Below are 23,476 nucleotides of genomic sequence, written 5' to 3'. Positions count from 1 at the left end.
GTCATATCCAAAGATCGTGCGAAGCCACCGCTTCTAATATGACAGTGCATGCTTTCACATGCCCCTTGTAATGGTCTTGCCAAGCAAATGGACAGTTCTTTCACTCCCAGTGCATACAATCTATACTGCCAAGCATGCCTGGAAAGCCTCTATCGGCGTTGATCGCCAACAATCTTTCTTTGTCAGCGGCATTTGGCTGCCTCAAGTACTAGGGGCCAAACACCGCTACCACGGCCTTGTAGAAGTTGTACATTGACAGCAGACATGTGGAATCACTCATGCGCACGTATTCATCCACAAGATCGCCTGGAATTCCATATGCAAGCATGCGAATGGCAGCGGTGCATTTCTGATAAGAGGAGAATCCAAGCTTGCCAAGGGCATCTGTTTTGCACTCAAAGAATGGGTCATGCTGAACCACTCCCTCACTGATGCGATTGAAGACATGCCTCGACATACGAAAATGACGAAGGAATTTCTCCGGTGTGAAGAGTGCGGTATTCTCAAAGTAATCAGCATAGAGCAAGGTGTGGCCTCTCTCTCTCGTGCGGTTCAGGTTGGGCGCACGACCAGGCACTGACCCCCTGTACCGAGGCCGCTGCCTTTGAATGTGGTCATGAACGACCAGTGCAGCCAGCACAACTTCTTCGTCATCCGAGGACGAATCATCCGATGAACAAATGAAGTGGTTGAAGAAAAATTCATCTCCACTGTCCATACCTTTCTGGGCAAAGTGTCAAACACCTTGCGGTCGTGATGGCGAAGAGGTCGCGAATCACCTCGAGGCAGCGGGGGCGGATGGCGGCCGGCTACATGTGGCGGACATGGTGAGACGTGGTTTTGGTATGGACAGCCGGGGGGCGAGCAGCGAGGAAGCGGCCGGATAATAGTGGCGGCGCCGGCGGCAAGGTTGGGCGGGAGGGGCCGGTGGAGGCTTGAGGGGAATGAATCGGCAGAGTCCCCAACAACAGTGCAATTACGTGCAAAAGAAAGAAGACCCACCTTATGTCTTTTTAAATGTTATTTATTAACAAATTCGAAAAATGTATGCCCTAATTTAAAAAAAATCAGAACTATGACCATGTCGGCCTCCCTTAGGCCAAAAAGGAACTCTTCAGTCTGGCTTAGGCCGAACACAACTCTTCAGTGTACTCTACACTCTTCAAATTTCTTCTGGATTAAAAGTGCTCTCGGGCATAAAACGCGATTAAGACAGCCTCAAATGAAAAGGTTATCAACATGAAAAATCTTACTCTCGTCGAAACGGTGGTTTTTATATAAAAATTGCCTTAATTCAAGATTGTATGCAACCAGCCAAAACAAGGTCATGGGGATGGAAGTTGTTGTCACTTTGGACAAACTGAGTTGATTTAACTCGGTGAGACCGCATGGATGTAAGAAAAATTATCATGGAACACCCCATGCACTCGGTGAGACCACCACATTCGAAGCCAAGCCACCCCTACCCTATCGTCGCACGTCGAGAGGCGCCTTAATGTAAGGAGGTCGCCGCCGTGCCACCCTGAGAGAGACCGCGAGATCGACGCTAGTGATTTTTTTATATTGTTTTTCTTAAATAAGGCAAAAGACTCGACATTTCATTAATTAAGGAGGAGGTTTTCATGGTCCGAAGACCAAGCCGCAAAGTGGCGGGAATACAACAATTACCCGTGAGGTAAAATTACATCTAATCCCTTGGCGCCTGCACAAACCCATAGTCTTGCCTATTCCATGATCTTGCCCATAATGATCGCCGAAGGCGCAGAAACATTTCGGAAGACCCATGGAGTTCCTCTCTTTCCAAAGCTCCCAGGAAACAATCATGAGGAGGGATGCTAGACCTTTTCTATTTGGCGAGCGTACGAGGGCCAGATTGCCCCACCAGTCTTCCACAGTGGCCATGTTTGCCCAGTCTGTCGTTGTGATCTCTGGCAGTCCAAGTGTTGCTTTGACCGAGTTCCACACCGCAAATAAGAAGCAGAACCAAAAAGAGAAGATGGGTCGTCGATTCCTGAACCTAGCTGCAAAGGGGGCATAGCCCGCAATTTGGCCTCCCCTATGCTGGATCCTTTTTGCCATCCAAACCCTATTGTGGATGATTAACCAAGCAAAGGACTTACATTTTGGGGTGGCCCAAACCTTCCAAATTGTCTTAAGCATGGCGTGACGGTGCGTCCCTCAAACTGCATCTTGTAGGCAGAGGACGTCGAGAAACTGCCATTATCCATGAACTTCCAGGTGATCGTATCTTGCGTGTCATGGTCAAGAACCACCCCTTGAAGCCTCTCACAAAGGGTGGCAAATTCTTGGATGTGGGTTGCTGAAATAACCTCAAAAACTTTAATCTGGAAAACCCATAAGTTATCAGATAGAGTCTTAGCAACCGTGCACTCCTTTTTGTTGGTAATCTTGAAGATTCCAGGCGCAATATCCATAGGTCGCAGCCCCTCGAGCGAGGGTGATTTCCAGAAGCATGATTTGTTGCCACTACCAACCTTCACCGTCGTGGCCGCCGCAAAGAGGTTCCTGTCAACATCATTACAGGGGGTGCCAAGCCCCAGCGATGGTTTTGCCAGCGAGGCCCACTGGAACCAGAGCCATCGTAGGCGGAGCGCGGTGGCGAACTTGAATAGGTTCAAGACCCCCACCTCACCCCACCTTGTCACAGCCGGCCACAAGAAGGCACGTCTCAGGGCATGCATCAATCCTTTTCATAACCGAAGTTGGGAGAACAAGCGAAGTGGCGGTATAGATGGCTATGGCGGTGAGGACCGCCTGAACCAGAACAGTCCTATCAGGGGCCTCCATGAGTTGCCCGATCCAAGGTGCCATCTCGCGGGCTATTTTATCTTCAAGTGGCAAGAAATGCACCATCTTAAGCCACTGTAACGCCCCGGACACACCCGCCGGCGGTCGTTACTCCTTGCGGGATCTAGACTGGCCCCACATATCAATACTAGTCTTTTCTGCGCACTTTGTCCTCACTCATGCGCACCCGGGATCAACTTCCCGGTCAGTCACCCATCCTAGAACTACTCCAAGCCGAGCACGCTTAACTTGTGAGTTCTGTTCGAATGGGCTCCCGGAAAAGAAGGAATTCCTTATTGATATTTGTAGTCTATCATCCCTAATAAGCCAGGTTATCACATACACCACCACTCAGAGGAACCGACGTCCTCGTCGGGCCACATGACCGTTCCCTCTTGGTACAAACGTCTGTGCATCCAGTACAGTACATGTACCATGCCGTGTGCCACGACGGGTCACAAACGTCATGAACAACATGACCGCACACCTGTCCGCAAACATCCGTGTAACCGCGAGGGTCGGCTCTGATACCAAACTTGTAACGCCCCGGACACACCCGCCGGCGGTCGTTACTCCTTGCGGGATCTAGACTGGCCCCACATATCAATACTAGTCTTTTCTGCGCACTTTGTCCTCACTCATGCGCACCCGGGATCAACTTCTCGGTCGGTCACCCATCCTAGAACTACTCCAAGCCGAGCACGCTTAACTTGTGAGTTCTGTTTGAATGGGCTCCTGGAAAAGAAGGAATTCCTTATTGATATTTGTAGTCTATCATCCCTAATAAGCCAGGCTATCACAGCCACCTGACCAAAAGGGGCAGCCCAAGGTATGTCATTGGGAAAGGCGTGAGCTTAGCTGGAAAGTGTTGCAACATCTCCTGCAGATCCAAGCCGTCACAAGGAATGGTAGCCACGAGGCTCTTATTGCAGTTGGTGACAAGTCCGATGACCTCTCCAAAAGCGTCAAGGGTGGAGGCGATGTATCAAACATCATCCTTGATGGGCTTCATGAAAAACCCCGGCGTCATCCGCAAATAGAGAGGCGCGAAGAGTTGAGGTATTTCCCCTGAGCGGATGCAAATTGCCTTGAGTCGTGGCCTTATCAATAGTGTGAAGAAGCGGGTCGGTGGCAAGCACAAAGAGCATGGAGAAATTGGGTCCCCTTGCCTTAGACCTTTCCCATGCTGAATGGGATCCCCATGGTGCCATTGAGCAGGACCCTCGAGGAGGCCGAGGAGAGCAGTGTGGAAACCCAACCTCTGAAACGAGCCGGGAAGCCAAGGTGCTGCAGGAGATCCAACAAGTAATCCCATCGGACCGAGTCAAAGGCCTTTTTGATGTCTAACTTAAAGAGCAGCATGGGCGTTTTGCTCCAGTGGAACCTTCTCGCAAGTTTGCAGACGAAGGTGAAGTTGTCGTGAATGCTTCTTTTCTTGATGAAGGCACTTTAGGTTTGCGAGACAAGATCATTCATGTGGACCAGGAGGCAAGAAGCCATCATCTGGGCAATCAGCTTGACCACGGTGTGGATGAGACTAATAGGTTCAAAGTCGGAAATGTCTTTCGCATAATCCTTTTTAGGAATTAGCGCGATGTTGACAGAGTTCAACCAATGGAAGTTCGCCACATGCCGATTGAAGAAGTCTTCAATGGCGGCCATGACGTCCACCTTAATGATATCCCAACACGCCCTGAAGAAAGTAGAAAGTACTCGTGAACCCGTCCGAACCCGGCGCCTTATCACTTCGGGAGTCAAACACATCCTGGCGATATTAGAAATATCATATCTTCAAATCTCACATTTCACTAAAAAAAACACTGCTGAAAATTCGATTTGTGCCGCCATCCTTCTTGAAGGGCATCGGGTGGCCCTCTCCGCCCACTACCCTCCGTGTACTGGGAGAAATCCTAGGATTCGTCCGGGCAGCAGCGTCGCCATCGTAGCATTCCTTCTTGAAGGTGGTGCTTGGTACACGGCAACTCGATGGCTTTGGAGCGTGGTGGTTATCTTTGATGGACACAACGGTCGCGTGGTGTCGTAGCTTTCGTTGATCCAGCGTTGTTTGGCATTTTTCCCCTCTTATTTTTTCTTGTATTTTTCTTTGGGCGTGCTTGTGCTGTTAGCCCCAGCATTGATTGAAATGTTGTATCGGTTGGTTGCTATATCCATATAGCGGGATGAAAGTCTATTTCGAGATATGTATTGGAAATAAGTCTGAAGGCTTGGGACCGGAGTGGAGGAGTCGTGAATAAGGAAGAAGTGTAGTTCAAACACAGGTGATGATGCAAGCTTGGCACGGCAGTGGATAACGCACGGGCTGTAGGACACACATACATATACATAGATATATCTACATACGTGCACTTTTCTCCTCCTCTCGTGAGCTACAGCTACAGACGAGCAGCACAGGTCCCGGTCTCTGTTCAACCACCCCACTTGCAGGACCCATATGGCCATATCTTTCTCGATTTCGTCCCAATCTTTATCCACGACGCCAGACCAGCCAGTATACTAGTGGAACCAGACCACGGTGTCGGAATCTTTATCATCAACGGATCACAAAAGTTCAGCTTCCTCAAACAAATTTCGACTCTCATCTTGTACTACTACTGCTGCTGCTGTTGTATTTGCAACCCTATTTAGGGAACGAAGATTTGGTCAGGAAGAAAATAAGCTGTTCTGCGTCGCTTGAGAGAGTAGCAAGCGGTGATCATCTTCTTTGTCTGGGATGGTTTAGGCGCAACAACCTGATGAGGTGGGAAAATGTATGTGACTAAATCTGGGCAGAGATCGCAGTCCGTTCTTTGCCTGAATTTCGGACCCAGAAATGGGAGGTTGGTCAGGCATTCGGTACGAGATCACAGTCCTAATTTCCTTGCAGGGTTTCAGATTAGGACAGATATCACGCAGCCAGTTCCAACTTCCAAGTTCGTTCCTTGTCTGAATATCAGATCCCAAAATGGTTTGTTGGGCAGGAGTATTATGTGCTCACAGCAGCAGTACTATATTATCCATAAGTGGTTATTGGGATTTTAGATCACACAGGATGTGCAGTTAGATGCAACACTGAAGATTGAGGACATTCAGTGCAAGATCGCAATCATAATCTCCTTGTTAATTGGGATTTTGCAGTTCCAGCAGCAGCATAGATGACACTTTCGCACAAGTACAAGATCACAACTGTGATTTTGCTAGGACAGAGACCAGTCAGTCTCAGTTCTGATGTGTATTTTCTGAAACGTCAAATTCTGATTTTCAGATCCCAAAATGGTCGGACAGGACACATTCACAAGCACAAGCACAAGCACAAGATCACAATCCTAATTCCCTTGTTGGGCTTCATATTATGATCTTGCCACTGCCCAAAATGGGGGCAGCAGGCCAAGATTTTGAAGTTACAGCAGCAGTAGTATCACAATACATACATAAAACAGAGCACACACTCTCTGCAACTCTGTTCTTCTTATTGCTAGTCTTCTTCTTACCATGGGTGCAGCTTCACTTCAGCTCCCCTTGTTAATTAATCTTCTTCTTCTTCTTAACAATTATGCGCGGCCGCAGCCGTGAACTGATTGACTGATCGACACACACACACGCACATCTACGCTACACTGGTGATGATGGATCATGGACTGACTGACTGACTGATTACAGGTTACAATTACGACATCTGTTACCTGACTGATGAGCAGAGAGCAGAGCATCCGTGGACTGAATTCCGGGAGGGATCGATCACTGGTCGCCGTGGTGGTAGTGCGGGTAGGAGGAGACGCCGCCGCCGTAGCCGTTGTAGACGGCGTGGGCGCTGTGCTGCTGCTGGTAGTAGCCGCCGTGGCCGGCGGCGACGCCGCCCATGGGGGCCGGGTGGTGGTGGTACATGGCGGGGGCCATGGCGGCGGCGTGAGGGACGGGGACCTGCGGCTCGCGGAGGCTGTGGGGGACGGGGGTGGAGGCGAAGATGTGGTCGGAGGCGGAGGGCCCCTCGTTGGAGAGGCCCTGCATCCGCTTGACGTAGAGGCGGTACTTCTGGAGGTGGCTGGCGACGTTCTCGCGGGTGAGCCCCTCCACGTTCATCAGCTGCATGATGGTCTTGGGCACGGCGCTCTTGATCCCCAGGTGCGCCACCACCTCCACGAACCGCTTGTGCAGCTGCGGCGTCCACACCAGCCGCGCCCGCTTCGTCGCCGCCGCCGCAGACTTCTCCCCCGCCGACTCGGCCGAGCTGTTGTTGTTGTTGTCGTCCCCGGCCGCCGACGACTTGCCGGGGAAGGACGGGAAGGAGCCGCCGGTGGCGGGGGCGTTGCCGGAGGAGGGGGACGAGGAGGCGGAGCGGAGGCGGGACACGGTGGCGGAGGACGCGCGGTGCACGTCCAGAAGCGTGCGCCCCGGCTCCGGCGGGATGCGGAACGCGGCGGCGAGCCCCGGCGGCACCAGCGGCTGAGACAGCGGGGTCAGCTCGTCGCACCCCGGCAGCCCCGTCTCCCACTCGGTCACCCTCCCTTCATACCCACCATATCCTCCGAAGTCAAAACCGTAGCCGCCGGCCTCCTCCCCCATGGCTTGGCTTGGATTGGATCCCCAACCCAACCAGCGAACCGAGAGAAATTCAACAACCTAGCAACACCAATCGAGCCCCCGACGAATCAACTTACCCTCGCCATCTCCGTATCATCTAGGAGTAGTTAACACCTGCCGGGGTAGCAAACTCCGGCGGCCGGCGGCCGGCGGCGGTGGGTGGAGGAGGAGAGCAGGAAAGAAGATATTTTTGTGGGGTGGGGCGGGATGAGGTGGGCGGGGGCGGGGGATAATTTAATGGCCGGAAAAGGGAATAAAGCGCAGATCGGGATGGCCACGTGGACCGGTCACCGCGATATTTTCGATACGCTTTTCCCCATCGCGACCGTCCGTTCCCGATGGCACGATCGTAATTCCCCGCGCGCTTTCCGGCCGACGTGGACCGGCGATGTTGCCTCGAGATCCGTGCGCGGCCCGATCGGACGGCCACGTGTCACACGCTTTTCCTTATGCGATTTCGTTGGGGTCGCTCTCGGGCGGCCCATTTTTAGTTTTGGACGGGAGACTTTTGTTTCCCACAGCGAGCAATAAAATGTTCTCACCAAAAAAAAAAAGCAATTACAATTGCTTTCCCGTTTGCTGATTGGAATAGAAAATTCTTGCACATGGTGGATAGATTCTGGCTTCTGAGCAATAATGCCCAATATTCTTTGGTCTTTTTTTGTAAAGTTCCGGCTACGGATATTTTTGGTACGATATTTTCTCTCGGATATTTGGTTTGCGCATTAACGATAATCTTTTTGTTTTCGATATACATATACTCTGTAGGAGGTGTTTTGAGATGAATATTGGAAATATCGTGGAGCTACAACTCGTCTTATATGGAGCTAGAGAAATGATTTACTAGAGGAGGAGTGTGAGGAACTAATGTGTTTCACTTTGTTTTCATGTCGGTTTTTCCTTGTCTTAGCGAATGCGTCTTGGGAACTTTCTAACCTTATTCAAAACAGTTATAGACCAGCCCGATGGTGGTTAGATATTTCTTTGAGATTTATGTACAACTGGATCACACAGACAGCAAGGGCCTACACTTCTACATATGATTCTATTCTGGTATGTTGTCCCTCTCGGCTCATTTTGGAGCACAGCCTTTTGCTTGTTCAAACTCGCTAGCAAAAGAAAATTGATTGACAGAGTTTTTAGTGACTCAGTCGTATCAAGGCCATACAACTGCAAACAATGTCTCTTGAAAAAAGACACTAGATGTGCTAGGCAGAATGATCCTTTCATATGAAATATTTTAGTTGTCTTATTTTCAAATATTCACTTGTAACACGAAATGAGTAAAAGCTGAAAGACTCACCTTGTACAGGACCAAAACACAAATTCCAAATTACCTGCTCATGAAACGACTCCGTTGTAGTGAAAGGTTCTTCCACTTTATTTTTGTGATCCTTCGGATCAAAATCCATCTATACGCTGCTAAAAAAAATCCATCTATACGAATGATACATAGAACTTATTTTGTGCGGACTAGCTAAAGGCTTTTTGTGAGCTTCCATAGTTATTTCGTGTGCGACCATGGACATAGAAAATGTTTGACATTATGGCTTGATTCATCGGACCTTCTGCTTTGAGATATTTTTTCCTTGGAATAATTTTTTGTTTACTAATGATAGTGTTTTCCTTACATCATCCAACTTATTTTCACCACCACCTCCACCCGTTGCCCTTTTACTTTTGCCACTGTCCACACTCATGGCATGATCGTAATACACACACGCTTTCTGGGTGGTCTTGATTGTGATGTGAACCCCGAATATTTCTTTGAGATTCGTGCTTGGCCTAATCATGCGTCCATGTGTCGCATACTTTTTCTTATGCGGTTCGGTGGTGTTCTCGTGTCAACCCATGGCCAACCCATTTTTATTTTGGCGGGGAGACTTTTGCTTGCCCGGTCAACCTCAAACAACACCTATATATATATATATATCCTACAACTAGCAAATTAAAGTGCTTTGTCTTTTGCTTATTGGAACCAAAATTCTTGCAGCTGGTGGATAGATTCGAGCATGTGTGCATTAATGTCCAATATTCTTTAGGCCTTTTTCGAATAAAGTTGCCAGGATATTTATCCTCGGATATTTTCTCTCCGAGTTTTAATTTGTCAGTGAAGGATAAAATTTTTTGGTTATCAATATAGATTTATTAACATATTCTGTAAGAAATGTTTTGAAGTGAATATTGGAAATGTGGTGGAACAAAAACTCCTTTTATAGAGCTAAATAAATAATTCATCTTTTCACTTCGAGATATTTTTTCCATGGGATAACTTTTTGTTTATGAATGATAGTGTCTTGTTTACATGATACCCCATCCCCAAACACACGCGCGGGCGGGTACACACACATAAGGCAATGTATGATATTTTAGTTTTTCTGGGTTAACATTGGATACTTTTTTTTAATCTGAATGCATAGTCGAAAAACATATTATTAAAGTATAACTGCCAGGGACACTGTTTGGGCATATTGTTTCCTTAGTAGTTTTGGTGATTGATGACAATGCATTTTGCAGACTAACCATGTGCATTGAGTATTTGAGAGATTATACTAGATGGCACAAAACGGTTTATTTCCCCGTGGTGATTAAGACTGACGACGGTTATTTTCCGACGATCTCTTTTTGATGGATTTTAGTCATTGGAAAACCATACTATTAAGAGGGGGTCCAGAGTGAAAAGTTTAGGGTGAAATAAAAAACATACACATTGCATTTGCACCCTCTTTCCCTTCCCGACAAATGGAGTTCCTTCCTGTTCTCTGCTTGGGCTTTCTTGAGGCGCCCAAGCAGTAGTACCACCCTTGGGAGCGGTAGTGCTACCGCGGCCCAGGACCGCCGTACCATCGCTTGGGTTTGTGCTTCCGTTTCCCTCCCTTTTTCATGGTGGTAGGGCGGTGATTAATTGCGGATGTACCGCCCTTAGAGGTAGTACCGCTCGCGTAGGGCGGTAATGTCGCTTAGTGCAGTATTGCAGCTCCTGCTACCGCTGGCACTACCGCAACACTTATTATGGCCTCGAGAAACTCGTGTTCGCATTAACGGGAGTACAGCGGATGTGGATCGCGGTATTTCTGCCCTGCCCAACTCTACTACCGTGGCGTGTCTGCGTTGTGCTATACACAACGGTAGTATCGCTCATAGGACCGGTAGTACTGCTCTGGCAGAACTACCGTGTTGCGGCTCGCCCACTTGCACACGTCGGCTGGTACCATGGCTCCAAGGGGTAATACCGCTCTCTCGAGTGGTAGTACCGCTTATGTGCGTCTCCGGGCAGAAAACAGTTGGATTTGTCCCCCCACTATATAAAGAGGTCCTTTTCCCCAGGAAGAGCTACCTCTTTTCCCCCAAGCTCCATTGTTGTTACAAAGCTCATTTTCACCCGACCTCTCTCCCTAGCCATCAAATCTTGTTGATTTCTTAGGTTTGCTTGAGAGGGCACTGATCTACACTTGCACCAAGATAAATTTGGTTCCCCCAATAATCCTTGAGTGTTTCGGCACCCTAGAAATAAGATATCACAATTATGGTGAAGCTTCGTGGTGGTGTTCAAAGCCTCCAATGAAGTTGTGGAGAGAGCCCCAACCTTGTTTGTAAAAGGTTTGGTTGCCGCCTTAATTGGAAACCACTAGTGGAATCATGGCATCTTGTATTGTGCGAGGACGTGAGGAGAATACGGTGGTGTCGGGGAAAGTTGCATGGGAAACAAAAAAATTCCTACGCACATAAAAGATCTATCCATGATGATGACTATCTACGAGAGGGGAGATCGGATCCACATACCCATGTAGATCACTAAGCGGGAAGCTTTAAGAAACGCAGCTGATGTAGTTGAGCGTATTTGCTATCCAAATCACAAGCTGTCCCATGATCCAATCATGATCTAGTGCCGAACTGATGGCACCTCTGCGTTCAACACATGTACAGCTCAATGACGATCTCTGCCTCCTTGATCGAGCAAGTGAGGGCGGAGAGGTAGATGATTTCTCCGGCAGCACAACGACGTGGTGGCGGTGGTGGTGAACTAATCCGACATGGCTTCGCCGAGCTCTATCAAACTAATCTAGAGGAGGGAGATGATCTAGAGAGGAGAGGGCAACACATGGCTTTTTCACGTGGTGGCTGCCCTCAAACCCCCCACTATATATAGGAGGAAGGGGTAGGTTGGGCTAGCATTAGCCCCTCCTCCAAGGAGGAGGGTTCGACCAAAGTGGGGAAGGAGTCCACCTCCCATAAGGGAGGTGGACACCCTAGGGAGGACTCTTCCTCCACCTCCTCCATCAACTCTTGGCGCATGGGCCTCTTAGGGTCGGCTGGCTGATACGTCTCAAACGTATCTATAATTTTTGATGGTTTCACGCTGTTATCTTGTCTTCTTTGGATGTTTTATGTACCTTTTATATCTTTTTTGGGACTAACTTATTAATTCAGTGTCAAGTGTCAGTTCCTGTTTTTTCTGTGTTTTTGACTCTTTTCAGATTTGATTTTGGAACGGAGTCCAAACGGAATAAAAACCCCGAAATGATTTTTCCCCAACGGAAGAAGACCAGGGGAGCCTCGAAAATACTTTTCCGCCGCCGCAAGCTTCCGTTTCCACGAGATCTCATCTGGAGACCCTTCCCGGCGCCCTGCCGGAGGGGACTTTGGAGTTGGAGGGCTTCTTCATCATCATCATCGCCCCTCCAATGACTCGTGAGTAGTTCACTTCAGACCTACGGGTCCGTAGTTAGTAGCTAGATGGCTTCTTCTCTCTCTTGGATCTTCAATACAAAGTTCTCCATGATCTTCATGGAGATCTATCCGATGTAATCTTCTTTGGCGGTGTGTTTGTCGAGATCCGATGAATTATGGATTTGTGATGAAATTATCTAAGATATATATTTGAGTCTTTGATGATTTATTATATGCATGATTTGATATCCTTGTAAGTCTCTCCGAGTCTTGGGTTTTGTTTGGCCAACTAGATCTATGATTCTTGCAGTGGGAGAAGTGCTTGGTTTTGGGTTCTACCATGTGGTGACCTTTCCCAGTGACAGTAGGGGCAGCAAGGCACACATCAAGTAGTTGCCATCAAGGGTAAAAAGATGGGGTTTTTATCATTGGTTTGAGATTATCCCTCTAGATCATGTCATCTTGCTTAAGGCGTTACTCTGTTCTTATGGACTTAATACACTAGATGCATGCTGGATAGCGGTCGACGTGTGGAGTAATAGTAGTAGATGTAGAAAGTATCGGTCTACTTGTTTTGGACGTGATGCCTATAGATATAATCATTGCATAGATATCGTCACGACTTTGCGCGGTTCTATCAATTGCTCGACGGTAATTTGTTCACCCACCGTCTACTTGCTTTCATGAGAGAAGCCACTAGTAAACACTACGGCCCCCAGGTCTATTCACATCCATCGTTTACACCTCCGCTTTTACTTTGCTTTGTTACTTTGTTGCTTTCAGTTCTCACTTGGCAAGCAATCTATAAGGGACTGACAACCCCTTCATAGCGTTGGGAGCAAGATTTTGTGTTTGTGTAGGATCTTGAGATACTCCTCCACTGGATTGATACCTTGGTTCTCAAACTGAGGGAAATACTTACCACCGCTACGCTACATCACCCTTTCGCTTCGAGGGAACACCAACGCAAGGCTCCAAGGCCACGGGGGAAATCCTTTGCATACTTGCCTAGGAAGTCCCTTAAGGCGTAGCCGCAGCAGAAGGATCAAGCCAAGTATTCTCCCGTCGACGTGCCTATTTCTGGCATCATTGGAAGGTCTTTTGTTGCAGTAGCACTGGCAAGCCCACCACTGGATGGTGTGCCACCTCCTAGGCCCATGGCCATGTGCCCCCCGGGGTGGGTGGGCCCCTCCCGGTGGACCCTTGGAACCCTTTCAACACTCCCCATACAATACCAGAAAACCCCGAAACTATCCCGGAACCCGAATACCAATTTCCTATATATAAACCTTTACCTCCGGACCATTCCAGAGCTCTTTGTGACGTTTGGGATCTCATCCGGTACTCCGAACAACCTTTGGTTACCAACACACACAACTCAATAATACTGAAACGTCACCAAACCTTAAGTGTGCAGACCCTTTGGGTTCGAGAACTATGCAGACATGACCGAGAGACTCTCCGGTCAATAACCAATAGCGGGACCTGGATGTCCATGTTGGCTCCTACATATTCTATGACGATCTTTATCTGTCGAATCTCTATGTCAAGGATTAAATTAATCTCGTATAATGTTTCCTTTGTACATCAGTATGTTACTTGCCCGAGATTTGATCGTCGATATCTCTATACCTAGTTCAATCTCGTTACCGGCAAGTCTCTTTACTCGTTCTGTAATACAAGATTCCGTGACTAAATCCTTAGTCACATTGCTTGCAAGCTTCTTGTGATGTTGTATTACTGAGTGGGCCCTAGAGATACCTCTCCGTCATACGGAGTGAGAAATTCCAGTCTCGATTCACGCCAACCCAGCATACACCTTTGAAGATACCTGTAGAGCACCTTTATGGTCACCCAGTTACATTGTGATGTTTGATACACACAAGGCATTCCCCCGGTGCCCGGAAGTTGCATGATGTCATGGTCAAAATAGATACTTGACATGCATGTAGAAAATTGTAGTAATAAACTGACATGATCACATGCTACGTTCATAGTTTGGTTCTTGTCCATCACATCATTCTCATAATGATGTGAACCCGTTATCAAATGACAAGTCATGTCTATGGCCAGGAAACCTTGACCATCTTTGATAAACGAGCTAGTCCTTAAGAGGCTTACTAGGGACAGTGTGTTGTCTATGTATCCACACATGTATTTGAATTTCCAATCAATACAATTCTAGCATGGATGATAAACGATTATCATGAACAAGGAAATATAATAATAATCACTTTATTATTGCCTCTAGGGCATATTTCCAACAGTCTCCCACTTGCACTAGAGTCAATAATCTAGCTCACATCACTATGTGATTTACATTGTAATGAATCTTACACCCATACAGTTCTGGTGTCGATCATGTTTCGCTCGTGGAAGAGGCTTAGTCAATGAGTCTGCAACGTTCAGATTCGTGCGCACTTTGCAAATTCTTATGCTCTCCTCCTTGATGTAATCACGGATGGAATTGAAGCGTATCTTCATGTGTCTGGGCCTCTTGTGAAACCTTGGTTCCTTGGCTAGAGCAATTGCACCAGTGTTGTCACAGAACAGAGTCATTGGATGAAGTGCACTGGGCACAACTCCAAGATCTGTCATCAACTCCTTCATCCAGACACCTTCTTTAGCCACCTCCGAGGCATCTATGTACTCCTCTTCACATGTGATTTGCTTGGAACCACATGAGCTTACCACAGCCCCATTGAGAATAAACACGTATCTGGTTTGAGACTTAGAGTCATCCGCATCAGTGTCAAAGCATGCATCGACGTAACCCTTTACACGAGCTCTTGATCACCTCCATGCACGAGAAACAGTTCTTTAGTACTTTTCAGGTACTTCAGAATATTCTTGACCGTTGTCGAGTGTTCCATTCCTGGATGACTTCGAAACCTTCGGCCATACTTATGGCAAGGCTGACATCGGGCATTGTGCACATCATTGCATACAGGATAGAGCCTATGGTTTAAGCATAGGGGATGACACTCATCTTTTCTCTATCTTCTGCAGTCACTCGGCATTGAGTCTTACTCAACTTCACACCTTGCAATACAGGCAAGAACCCTTTCTTGGACTGATCCATTTTGAACTTCTTCAAAACTTTGTCAAGGTATGTGCTCTGTGAAAGTCCTATTAGAAATGACTCTGTTCTTGATCTGTCAAGGTATGTGAACTTCTTCAAAACTTTGTCAAGGTATGTGATCTTTAAGCGTCTTGATCTGTTTCTATAGATCTTGATGCCTAATATGTAAGCAGGTTCTCCTAGCTCCTTCATTGAAAAACTCTTATTCAAATAATCCTTTACACTTCCCAAAAATTCTATATTGTTTCCAATCAGCAATATGTCATCCAAATATAATATTAGAAATGCTATAGAGCTCCCATTCGCTTTCTTGTAAATACAAGCTTCTCCATAAACTTGTATAAACCCAAACGCGTTGATCACCTCATCAAAGCGTTGATTCCAACTCCAAGATGCTTGCACCAGTCCATAAATGGATCGATGGAGCTTGCATACTTTGTCAGCATTCTCTGGATCGACAAAACCTTTTGGTTGCATCACATACAACTCTTCCTTAAGGAAACCGTTAAGGAATGTTGTTTTGACATCAATCTGCCAAATTTCATAATCGAAAATGCAGCTATTGCTAACATGATTCTGACGGACTTAAGCATTGCTACGAGTGAGAAAGTCTCATCGTAGTCAACTCCTTGAACTTGTGAAAAACCCTTTGCCACAAGTCGAGCTTTATAGATAGTGGTATCAACGTCGGCGTCCGTCTTCTTCTTAAAGATCCATTTCTTCTGAATGACCTTTCTCCCTTCAGGTAATACTTCCAAAGTCCATACTTTGTTTTCATACATGGATCCTATCTCGAATTTCATGGTCTCTAAACATTTGTTTGAATCCGGGCCCACCATCACTTCTCCAAAGCTCGTTGGTTCATTGTTATCCAACAACATGACTGCTAAGACATGGTTACCGTACCACTGAGGAGCAGTACGTGCCCTTGTCGACCTACGAGGTATGATAGCTACTTGATCCGAAGCTTCATGATCATCAACATTAGCTTCCTCTTCAACTGGCGCGGGCTCCACAGAAACACCTTTTTGTGCTGTGTTACTCTCTGATTGAAGCAAATGTTCAATAACCTCATCAAGTCCTATCTTCCTCCCACTCAATAGTTTTGAGAGAAACTCTTTCTCAAGAAATATTTCACTTTTAGCGAAAAATACTTTGCCTTTGGATCTGAGATAGAAGGTATACCCAACTGTCTCTTTTGGGTATCCTATGAAGACGCATTTCTCCGCTTTGAGTTCCAGCTTTTCAAGTTGAAGCTTTTTGACATAAGCATCACATCCCCAAACTTTAAGAAACGAAAACTTTGGTTTCTTGCCAAACCACAGTTCATATGGCGCCATCTCAACGGATTTTGATGGTGCCCTATTTAAAGTGAATGCAGCTGTCTCTAATGCATAACCCCAAAACGATAGTGGCAAATCGGCAGGAGACATCATAGAAGGCACCATATCTAATATGTTTCGATTACGACGTTTGGATACACCATTACGCTATGGTGTTCCGGGCGGTGTCAACTGTGAAACAATTCCACATTCTCTTAGGTGAGTGCCATACTCATAACTCAGATATTCTCCTCCTCGATCAGATCGTAGGAACTTGATCTTCTTATTACGATGATTCTCCACTTCACTCTCAAATTGCTTGAACTTTTCAAACATTTCACCCTTGTGTTTCATTAAGTAAATATAACCATATCTACTTAAGTCATTGGTGAAGGTGAGAAAATAACGATATCCACCGCGCACCTCAATGCTCATCGTACCGCACCTTAGTATGTATGATTTCCAATAATTCACTTGCTCGCTCCATTGTTTCAGAGAATGGAGTTTTAGTCATCTTGTCAATGAGGCATGGTTCACATGTGTCAAGTGATTCAAAATCAAGTGACTCCAAAAGTCCCTCAGCATCGACTTTCTTCATGCGTTTTACACCAATATGACCTAAGCGGCAGTGCCACAAGAAAGTGGTACTATCAGTATCAACTCTAGATCTTTTGGCATCAATGTTATGAACATGTGTGTCATCACTATCGAGATTCAATAAGAACAAACCATTCACATTGGGTGCATGTCCATAAAAGATATTAATCATATAAATAGAACAACCATTATTATCTGATTTAAATGAGTAACCATCTCGCAATAAACAAGATTCAAATATAATATTCATGCTCAACGCAGGCACTAAATAACAATTATTCAGGTTCATGACTAATCCCGGTGGTAATTGAAGTAAGAGCGTGCCGACGACAATCGCATCAACCTTGAAACCATTTCCCACGCGCATCGTCACTTCGTTCTTCGCCAACCTCCTTCTATTCCATAGTTCCCGCTTTGAGTTGCAAATGTGAGCAACCGAACCGGTATCAAATACCCAAGCACTACAACGTGAGTTCGTGAGGTACACATCAATAACATGTATATCATATATACCATGTTTGGTGTTGGCCGCCTTCTTGTCGGCAAGATACTTGGGACAGTTCCACTTCCAGTGACCAGTCCCCTTGCAATGAAAGCACTCAGTTTCTGGCTTGGGTCCAGCCTTGGGTTTCTTCATGGGAGGGGCAACTGCTTTGCCACTCTTCTTGGAGTTACCCTTCTTGCCCTTGCCATTTTTCTTGAAACTAGTGGTTTTATTGACCATCAACACTTGATGTTCTTTCTGAATTTCTGACTCGGCGACTTTCAGCATCGCAAACAGCTCGACGAATGATTTATTCATCCCTTGCATGTTATGTTTCAACACAAAGCCTTTATAGCTAGGTGGCAGTGATTGAAGAACTCTATCAATGATTTCCTCTAGCGGGAGAATAATTCCCAATTCAGCTAGACGGTTGGAATACCCACACATTCTGAGTATGTGTTCACTGACAAACCCGGTCTCCTCAATCTTGCAAGCATGGAACTTATCGGAGGTCTCATACCTCTCGATCTGGGCAATCTTTACAAAAAATGAACTTCAACTCCTGGAACATCTCATATGCTCCATGACGTTCAAAACGTCTTTGAAGTCCCGGTTCTAAGCCATACAAAATTGCACATTGAACTACTGAGTATTCATCCAGACGCGATTGCCAGACATTCATAATGTCTTCAGTTGCCGGGAGGGGGGCATCACCTCAGCTTGGCTTTCTCTAGGAACGCATTAAAATTCAGGGGTGCTACTGCACAAGGCATTGATCTACAACATAATTTGCAAAGATTACTTAGACTATTATTCAAGACAATGAGTTTAGTTAATCATATCACTAAATAAACTCCCACTCAAATTGACATCCCTCTAGTCATTCGAGTGATACATGATCCAAATTCACCAACCCAAGTCCAATCATCACTTGAGATGAGCTGGTTTCAATGGTGAACATCTTCATGTTGATCATATCTACTATAGACTCATGTTCGACCTTTCGGTATCTTGTGTTCCAAGGTCATGTCTGTACATGCTAGGCTCGTCAAGTTTAACCCGAGTGTTCTGCATGTGCAAAACTGTCTTGCACCCGTTGTATGTGAGCGTAGATTATATCACACCCGATCATCACGTGGTGTCTCGAAACGACGAACTTTCACAACGGTGTACACTCTAGGAGAACACAATTTTATCTTGAAATTTTAGTGAGGGATCACCTCATAATGCTACCGCCATCCTAAGAAAAACAAGGTGCATAAAAAGGATTAACGTCACATGCATATCATAAGTGACATGATATGGCCATGATCTTGTGCTTTTGATCTCCATCTCCAAAGCATCGGCATGATCTCCATCGTCATCGGCACAAAACCATGATCTCTATCATCATGATCTCCATCATTGTGTTGCCATCAAGGTTGTCGCCCCAACCATGCTTGTACCACTATTGCTACCATTTAGCGATAAAGTAAAGCATTACATAGCGCTTAATAATTGACACGCATGTCATACAATAATTTAAAGACAACCCTATGGCTCCTGTCGGTTGCCATATCATCGACATGCAAGTCGATATTAACTATTAAAACATGATCATCTCATACATCAAATACATATCATCATGTCTTTGGCCATATCATATCACAACATACCTTGCAAAAACAAGTTAGACATCCTCTAATTTGTTGTTCCATATTTTACGTGGCTGCTATGGGTATCTAGTAAGAACATTTCTTACATATGCAAAACCTCAATGGTGATATGCAAGTTTCTATTTAAACTTCTACAAATACCGCCTCTATCGAATCAGATTCAGATAAAGTGGGAGAGACAGACAGCCGCCAACCATCTTTATGCAATAAGTTGCATGTCAGTCGATGGAACCGGTCTCTCGTACGCTTCATCCCACAATATCGCTGAATCAAGAAAATACTAAGGAGGGAAGCAATATGAATATCAACACCACAAACTCCTTTGTGTTCTACTCGAGATGTCATCTACGCATAGACCTAGGTCATGATGCCACTGTTGGGGAATGTTGCATGGGAAACAAAAAAATTTCTACGCACATACAAGGTCTATCCAAGGTGATGACAATCTACGAGAAGGGAGATCGGATCCACATACCCTTGTAAATCACTAAGTGGGAAGCATTAAGAAACGTGGTTGATGTAGTCGAATGTCTTGGCGATCCAAATCGCAAGCCGTCCAGCGATCCAATCACGATCTAGTGCCGAACGGACGACACCTCCGCGTTCAACACACGTACAACTCAATGATGATCTCTGCCTCCTTGATCCAGCAAGCGAGGGCAGAGTGGTAGATGAGTTCTCTGACAGCGCAACGACGTGATGGCGGTGGTGGTGAACTAATCCGATAGGGCTTCGCCGAGCTCTATCGAACTAAGAGGAGGGATATGATCTAGAGAGGAGGAAGGTGTGGTGTCTGCCCTCAAAACCTCTACTATATATAGGAGGAAGGTGTAGGTTGGGCTGGCATTGGCCCCTCCTCCAAGGAGGAGGGTTCAACCGAAGTGGGGAAGGAGTCTGCTACGGCAACAAAAGACCTTCCCTGGCAACGGCGCCAGGAATCCTTCTGCTACGGGCTACGCCTATAGGGACTTCCTTGGCAAATATGCAAAGGATTTCCCCGCGGCCTTGGAGCCTTGCGTTGGTGTTCCCTTAAAGAGGAAAGGGTGATGTAGCACAGCGGCGGTAAGTATTTCCCTCAGTTTGAGAACCAAGGTATCGATCTAGTGGGAGGATCGCGTCAAGTCACAAGTACCTGCACAAACACAAAGAGCTTGCACCCAACGCTATGAAGGGGTTGTCAATCCCTTATAGATTGTTTGCAAAGTGAGAACTGAAAGCAAAAAGTAAACAAAGCAAAGTAGAAATGAAAGTGGAGACGATAGTTGTGAATAGACCCGGGGCCGTAGTGTTCACTAGTGGCTTCTCTCATGAAAGCAAGTAGACGGTGGGTGAACGAATTACTGTCGAGAAATTGATAGAACCGCGCAAAGTCATGACGTTATCTATGGCAATGATCATATCTATAAGCATCACGTCCAAAACAAGTAGACCGATACTTTCTGCGTCTACTACTATTACTCCACACGTCGACCGCTATCCAGCATGCATCTAGTGTATTAAGTTCATAAGAACAGAGTAACGCCTTAAGCAAGATGACATGATGTAGATGGACAATCTCAAATCTATGATGAAATCCCATCTTGTTACCCTTGATGGCAACAACACGATGCGTGCCTTGCTGCCCCTTCTGTCACTGGGAAAGGTCACCGCACGGTATGAACCCAAAACCAAGCACTTATCCCATTGCAAGAATCATAGATCTATTTGGCCAAACAAAATCCAAGACTCGGAGAGACTTACAAGGATATCAAATCATGCATATAAGAAATCAGCAAAGACTCAAATATATATCATAAATAATCTGATCAAAAATCCACAATTCATCGGATCTCGACAAACACACCGCCAAAGAAGATTACATCGGATAGATCTCCATGAAGATCATGGAGAACTTTGTATTGAATATCCAAGAGAGAGAAGAAGCCATCTAGTTACTAACTACGGACCCGTTTGGACTCCATTCCAAAATCAGATCTGAAAAGAGTCAAAAACACGGAAAAAACAGGAACTGGCACTTGGCACTGAATTAATAAGTTAGTCCCAAAAAAGATATAAAAGGTACATAAAACAACCAAAGAAGACAAGATAACAGCGTGAAACCATAAAAAATTATAGATATGTTTGATACGTATCAAGGATCCCCAAGCTTAACTCTGCTCGTCCTCGAGTAGGGAAGTGACAAAGAATGAATTTTTTATGCTTTCATGCTACCTAGCATAGGTATCCTTTGTAATTCCTCTTATGTGACGTGAATTTTCTGATCCATTAGATTGAAAACAATAGTTTGCTATTGACGTGGAAACAATAATAATTCAAGCAAACTAGCAAGGTAATCATGAACTTCCAAAATAACAAGGCCAAAAGAAAGTTATCCCTACAAAAGCATATAGTCTGGCTATGCTCTATCATCATTGCACAACGAATTATATCATGCACAACCCCGGTATTGGCCAAGTAATTGTTTCACACCTTTACTTTCTCAAACCTTTTCAACTCTCACGCAATACATGAGCGTGAGCCATGGTTTTACCCCTATAGATGGTGTGGAATGTGGTGGAGGTTGGAAGACAAAAAGGAGAAGATAGTCACATTAACTAGGCATATCAATGAGCTGTTGAGATGCTCATCAATAGATATCAATGTGAATGAGTAGGGATTGCCATACAAATGATGCACTAGAGCTACGAGTATGTGAAAGCTCTTAAAGAAAACTAGTGGGTGTGCATCCAACTTGCTTGCTCACGAAGACCTAAGGCAATTTTGAGGAAGCCTATCATTGGAATATACAAGCCAAGTTATATAATGAAAATTTCCCACTAGCAATATGGTGGTGACAAAACGAGAGACTCTCAATCATGAAGATCACGGTGCTTAATATGCACAAGTGTGGAAAAAGTGGTAGCATTGTCCCTTCTCTCTTTTTCTCTCATTTTTTTTTATTTTTTTGGTGGGCTCTTTGGCCTATTTTTTTTATTTTAGTGGGCTTCTTTGGCCTCTTTTATTTCCTCACATGGGACAGTGCTCCATTAATGATGATCATCACACTTTCAACTCAAAACTTAGAGCAACTATGACTATATGGAATGCCTTCGGTAGTGTACCGTGGCAATGATCTAGCATGGCATAGACATCAATGGAAACATCATGCTAGCTATCTTACGATCATGCAATGACAATGTAGACGTGGTGGCACATGTCATGGTGGTAATTGCATGGCAATATATCTCGGAATGACTTTGAAAAAGCCATAATAGGTAGGTATGGTGGCTGTTTTGAGGGAGGCTAATGGTGGGTTTTGTGCACCGGCGAAAGTTGCACGACACTAAGAAGATAGTGATGGTGGAAGGTGAAAGTGCATCTAAACCATGGACTCAACATTAGTCATGAAGAACTCATATACATGTTGCAAAAGTTTTATTAGTAATCGAAACAAAGCATTCAACGCATACTCCTAGGGGAAGGGTTGGTAGGTATAAACCATCGCGCGATCCCGACCACCACGCAAAGGATGAAAATCAATATACTAATCATGCTCAGATTTCATCACATAGCGGTTCACCATACGTGCATGCTACGGGAATCACTAACTTCAACACAAGTATTTCTAGATCCACAACACCTCACTAGCATGACTTCAATATTACCATAACCACAACTCAAAACTAATTGAGATGAATCAAACTTCTCTAACTATTCAATGCACATGAAGGTGGAAGTTTTCATATCCCTTTGGATAACTACCCCTTTTGAGACTACTTTCAAAGCATAGATCAACTACCAAGCCATGCACCGCTGTGCTCTAAAAGATATAAGTGAAACACATAGAGCAAAAGTATCTAGCTCAAAAGATATAAGTGAAGCACATGTGAGCTGAATTGTCTACCAAAAGATATAAGTGAAGCTCGACAAAATCACGGTGTGTGCATGTCTCTCTCTCTAGGTGTGCAGCAAGGATGATTGTGACACAACAAAAATAAAAGACTCCTACGATACAAGACGCTCCAAGCAAAAACACATAACATGTGGTGAATAAAAATATAGCCCCAAGTAACGTTACCGATGTATTGAAGACGAGAGAGGGGATGCCTTCCCGGGGCATCCCCATGCTTAGGCTTTTACGGCATCCTTGTATCTCTTAGGGTGCCTTGGGCATCCCCAAGCTTGAGCTCTTGCCACTCTTTATCTCTTTGTCCATAAGAACTTCACCCAAAACTTGAAAACTTCACAACACAAAAGTTAAACAGAAACTCGTGATATCATTAATACAAGAAAGCAAACC

At 45.5% G+C, this 23,476-nt stretch overlaps 1 protein-coding gene across 1 annotated transcript; it reads right to left on the bottom strand.

Annotated features, from left to right (window-relative positions):
* Positions 1-6,120: 6,120 nt before the first annotated feature.
* Positions 6,121-7,599, bottom strand: LOC123441160 (transcription factor PCL1-like). The gene has a single exon (XM_045117663.1). The coding sequence runs from the start codon at positions 7,366-7,368 to the stop codon at positions 6,544-6,546; it is 825 nt and encodes a 274-aa protein (XP_044973598.1). The 5' UTR covers positions 7,369-7,599; the 3' UTR covers positions 6,121-6,543.
* Between the last annotated feature and the right edge of the window lie 15,877 nt (positions 7,600-23,476).

This window comes from Hordeum vulgare, chromosome 3H (assembly GCF_904849725.1).
Source record: "Hordeum vulgare subsp. vulgare chromosome 3H, MorexV3_pseudomolecules_assembly, whole genome shotgun sequence".
Classification (NCBI taxonomy): Eukaryota; Viridiplantae; Streptophyta; class Magnoliopsida; order Poales; family Poaceae; genus Hordeum; species Hordeum vulgare.
Note: the sequence above shows the minus strand (reverse complement) of the source record. Positions and strands in the feature narration are given on the sequence as shown.